At 34.0% G+C, this 4,558-nt stretch overlaps 1 protein-coding gene across 1 annotated transcript; it reads right to left on the bottom strand.

Moving 5' to 3' along the window:
- Nucleotides 1-3,080: 3,080 nt before the first annotated feature.
- LOC138886476 (uncharacterized mitochondrial protein AtMg00810-like) lies at nucleotides 3,081-4,355 on the bottom strand. Its single transcript, XM_070167626.1, has one exon. The coding sequence runs from the start codon at nucleotides 4,353-4,355 to the stop codon at nucleotides 3,081-3,083; it is 1,275 nt and encodes a 424-aa protein (XP_070023727.1).
- Between the last annotated feature and the right edge of the window lie 203 nt (nucleotides 4,356-4,558).

The following is a 4,558-nucleotide window of genomic DNA, read 5'->3' as shown; positions in this document are numbered from 1 at the left end:
TTACGACGATGTTGCACCATGTAGTGTTATACGTTGAATTTGTCATAAGGTAACTGACATCAGTCCAAGGAAAAGATTATTTGGAGATTATAAGAATTATACTATTTCAAACAAGTAATAAGTAAATTCGTAAAGGTGAAAGGGGAAGCAAGTCAAAGAAAACGAATTTTCGTCCAAGTTTGGCATGTTGGGATAAAATACGGCTCTAGCTAAAATACTCTGTATTTATGGACTAGTACCATATAAGGTACCACATGACCATAATAATAAGTTATATAAAGTATGTGAAAAGTGAGTAATATTTTAAGTAAGTGGGAATAATTCTCAATTTTACGGGTAATTGATTAATTACCAGATAACGAAACATTACGTAATTAATTGGGGATATATTTGGATAAGGTTAATCCTTCCCCTCCACAAAAACGTGGCAGCAAAATGAAGTATTAATCAAAGCCAAGTTATGACTCTTATGTCAAGAAATTAGGTGTCCATTTTAGAGTAAGACTTATTATTTAGTCTACTTACGTGTAAGTTTAGTCTTTTGGTCATTCATGCAACATAGACTTCTACATTAGTCAAAGCTTTAAAAATGTCTACATCTAAATTTTGCTTAAAAGCTTTGTAGTACAGCCCATTGAAATCCTTTCTGCCTAATCTCGGTTACGACCTCCTCTCCCCTTTAACAAACTAAAACACTCACAAAATTGTGTCTACCATTTCGCTTATATATGCCTCTTACTTATACCCTTATCTCATCATCCATTCACACAGCAGTTTAAAAATTTCATGTAAGACATTCAAATTGGATTCACTTGGACATTGAATAATTAAGTGAGAATCACATACCTTTCTTTCTTATTTAAAACATTCCAAGAACAGACGCTAAGACAAGCTTCCAACAAAATTTCATGCGAACAAATCAATTCCACAGAGAATTATTAGCACTTTATCAACGCAAAATTTTGCGGTTCTAAAGGAGTACGGTGCAACATATTTCAAGAATATCATACGGATTTTTCCCTACTCCAGGTATGTTAAGACTATCCCTTCTTTCTTTTGGCATGATCCATACGATATGAATGAAACATACAAATGCACAAATTCCATAAATGACTCTATTCACAGAAGTATTAGAGATATCTATGTTCTTGAATTTTCATGTTTCATAATATTTTATCATCTGTTCATGGGTATCAGAAAAAAATACGAAAGTTGAAAAGAGTTTACTTTATGATATTACTCAAATGCAAAATGGTCTTATGACATTCCGAAAGATTTTATTAACATACTTTTCATGCATTGCATTCATGTACATTAACTCGTGACCAGATGGCATTATATACGCGTATATATATATATATATATATATATATATATATATATGTATATGGGATATGGGATATGGGAAAGGTTATGACGTTATATACGCATCACCACCTGATCAGCTACTATACGTTGATGATTTTTCTCACAGTGGTCGATATGATATGATGGGATGCCCTCAGAGGCTGATGATGCTATGTGTAGACATGTGATTTTTGACCCTCCCCAAGATTTTACATATTTTAGCATGTAAATATTTAATTTAGGCCTAATATAACTATTTCAACTCATTTTTACTCTTTTACTTTATTTTATTACAAGAAAATAAAAATTACAAAAAAAAAGAGTTACATATATCTAGAGTATTAGCTTTATTTTCATTTTACAAAGAAAAATTAGTTTTATTTAGTCTAGTGCAATTTTCTATTTTTTTATTTTTTTTTTATTTTTTTAAAATTAGATACTTTCAACAAATAAAGATTGAGTGTATAGTAATTTTGTCTTGCTATTTTTGATTTAATAGGAGTAGACTTTATTTTTATTTATTTGTTATAAACAAAATACTACAAAAAAAAAAAAGAATCCATCAATTAGCCAACTTTGTAACAGATTTTCAAATGCACGTACACATATTCCTTTTTCTTGAAAATCACGCACACACATGACACACCTTCATTCCTCACCCTATATACATTTTCCTATATAGCACACGAGAGAAAGAGGAAAAAACGGGAAAAAACGGAGAGCATAAGGAAATTTTGCATTGTCTTTTTGTTGGCTAATACACCTCTGTTTCCTCCCCTTTTCTGGAGATCAAAATCAGCAAATCAACTCCTTTTCTACCATTGTTATAAGACACCCCAAGCTCCACAAAATTCAAAAAATAAACAAACCAAAAACTACCCCAAAGGAACTCCACATCCAGCCATGGAAATAAGCTAAAAACATATTTTTTCGTCACTAAAACCAACCCCAAATCAGCCCCTCTTCTTCGTTCAAAAAAACGACCCCGAAGATAATCTCAAAATAGCTCAAAAAATGAGTTGAAAACAACCCCAAAGAGCAGAAAACCTTACTGCGAAACTGCAAGAAAATCAGTCCAAAAATACCAGTAAATCACCTCTAAACACTGCCAAAAATGCAGCAATTCATCCCTTAAAATACCACCTTTTTTTTTGCACTAAAAACCAACAATGAAAAGCTCCGAGGTCAGTCTAAAATCTGTTGGGATAAAATAAATAATCTCGTCCAGGAATAATATCCACAACTAATAATAATAACACAAGAGGATAACAATGACACCAAATATTTTAGCGGGATAAAGTACAATATCCGAGTGTAGCAATATTACCATTATAATATTACAACTCAGTAGTGTCAAGAGACTACTACAACTTTGAAAGAAATAACACTCTTTATATAAAACACTTCACTACAATATTACTACCACTCACTAGTTATCTCACAGACAACAATCTGTGAATTACTCTCTCTAACTTCTATTGTTTCTCTCTTATTTTGGTGTATGTTAAAGGAGAAATGAAGCCTGCTATTTATAGGCACATTTTCACTAATCAAACCAATTTGATTGGTTAATCAATGTGCAAATTCCAGCAGCCCAATCTTAAAAAATCTGAAGTTTTTTTCTTTCGTCCATCACTCCTCTTCCTTTTATTCAATGTAGTAGGTGAGTCAATCACTCCTCTTTCTTTTTCTTTTATTCAATGTAGTAGGTATGGAATCCACAAATCTCTCCCTTAATTTTGATTTTTCTTCTTCATTCCAAGTCTTGATCTCAATCTTTGAAAAGATTCAAACTTGAGAGCCTTTATGAAGATATCTGCAACTTGATCATGAGACTTCACATATTTGAGCTCGACTTCCTTCTTCGCAATGCACTCTCTGATGAAATGATACCTTGTATCTATATGCTTGCTTCGATCATGATACACTGGATTCTTCGCAAGTGCCTGTGCTGATTTGTTATCAATACAAATCTCTATAGCTTCCATTTGTGGCAAATTGAGCTCCTTCAATAATCTTCTTAGCCAAATAGCATGACAGGTACATGATGTTGCTGCTATATATTCGGCTTCACAAGTCGAGAGAGTAACAATGGACTGTTTCTTTGAACTCCAAGAAATAACAGAATCACCCAAGAAAAATACAAAACCAGCTGTACTTTTTCTATCATCAATATCTCCCGCATAATCACTATCACAAAATCCCATAAGACTGAAATCACTAGAAGAAGAATAAAATAGCCCAAAGTTAATCGTACCTTTTAGGTAACGAAGAATTCTTCTAGTGACCTTCAAGTGAATAGAGGTAGGAGCCTCCATGAACCGGCTAACTACTCCAACTGCAAAGAGTATATCTGGCCTGGTACAAGTCAAGTACCTCAAACTTCCCACAAGACTTTTGAAGAATGTGGGATCCACTTTTTCTCCTTCATCAAACTTGGACAATTTTGTCCCACTTTCCATCGGTGTGTTCACGGGGTTGCAATCGAGCATGTTGAACTTCTTCAATATCTCCTTTGTATAGCTTTCTTGAGAGATAAAAATTTCATCCTCCATCTGCTTCACTTCTAGGCCCAGGTAATATGACATGGGCCCTACGTCTGTCATCTCGAACTCACAAGACATATCTTTCTTGAAAGCTTCAAACAAACTTGGGTTATTACCCGTGAAAATAAGATCATCAACATAAAGACAAACAAGTAAGATATCTCCATTAGTATGAACTTTAAGGTAAAGAGCATATTCATGGAGACAACGAGTAAACCCATTATTTTGAAAATATTTGTCGCTGCAGCTATTCCATGCTCGCAGGGCTTGCTTTAATCCATATAAAGCTTTCTTCAACCGCAACACTTTATCTTCATAGTTTTTGACCATGAAGCCTAATGGTTGTTCAACATAGACTTCTTCTTCAAGATAGCCATTCAAAAAGGCTGACTTGACATCTAGTTGATGTATCTTCCACTTCATTTGTGCCGCCAAAGAGATCAGCAAACGAATTATCTTCATGCGGGCAACAGGTGCATAGACTTCTTCATAGTCAATGCCTTGCCTTTTCTTGTAGCCTTTAGCCACAAGTCGTGCCTTGTATTTCTCCACATCTCCATCAGCATTCTTCTTTATTTTGTATACTCATTTCACTCCAATTGCTCGATGACCCTTGGGAAGAGTTGTTAACTCCCAAGTGTTGTTCTTCTCTTGACTTGATCTCC

The sequence above is a fragment of the Nicotiana sylvestris genome, chromosome 1, assembly GCF_000393655.2.
Source record: "Nicotiana sylvestris chromosome 1, ASM39365v2, whole genome shotgun sequence".
Classification (NCBI taxonomy): domain Eukaryota; kingdom Viridiplantae; phylum Streptophyta; class Magnoliopsida; order Solanales; family Solanaceae; genus Nicotiana; species Nicotiana sylvestris.
The sequence above is the reverse complement of the archived record's forward strand: the minus strand, read 5'-3'. Positions and strand labels throughout refer to the sequence as shown.

Coding starts and splice junctions, on each gene's coding strand:
- LOC138886476 (XM_070167626.1), bottom strand. CDS start 4,355: ATGAAGATAATTCGTTTGCTGATCTCTTTGGCGGCACAAATGAAGTGG.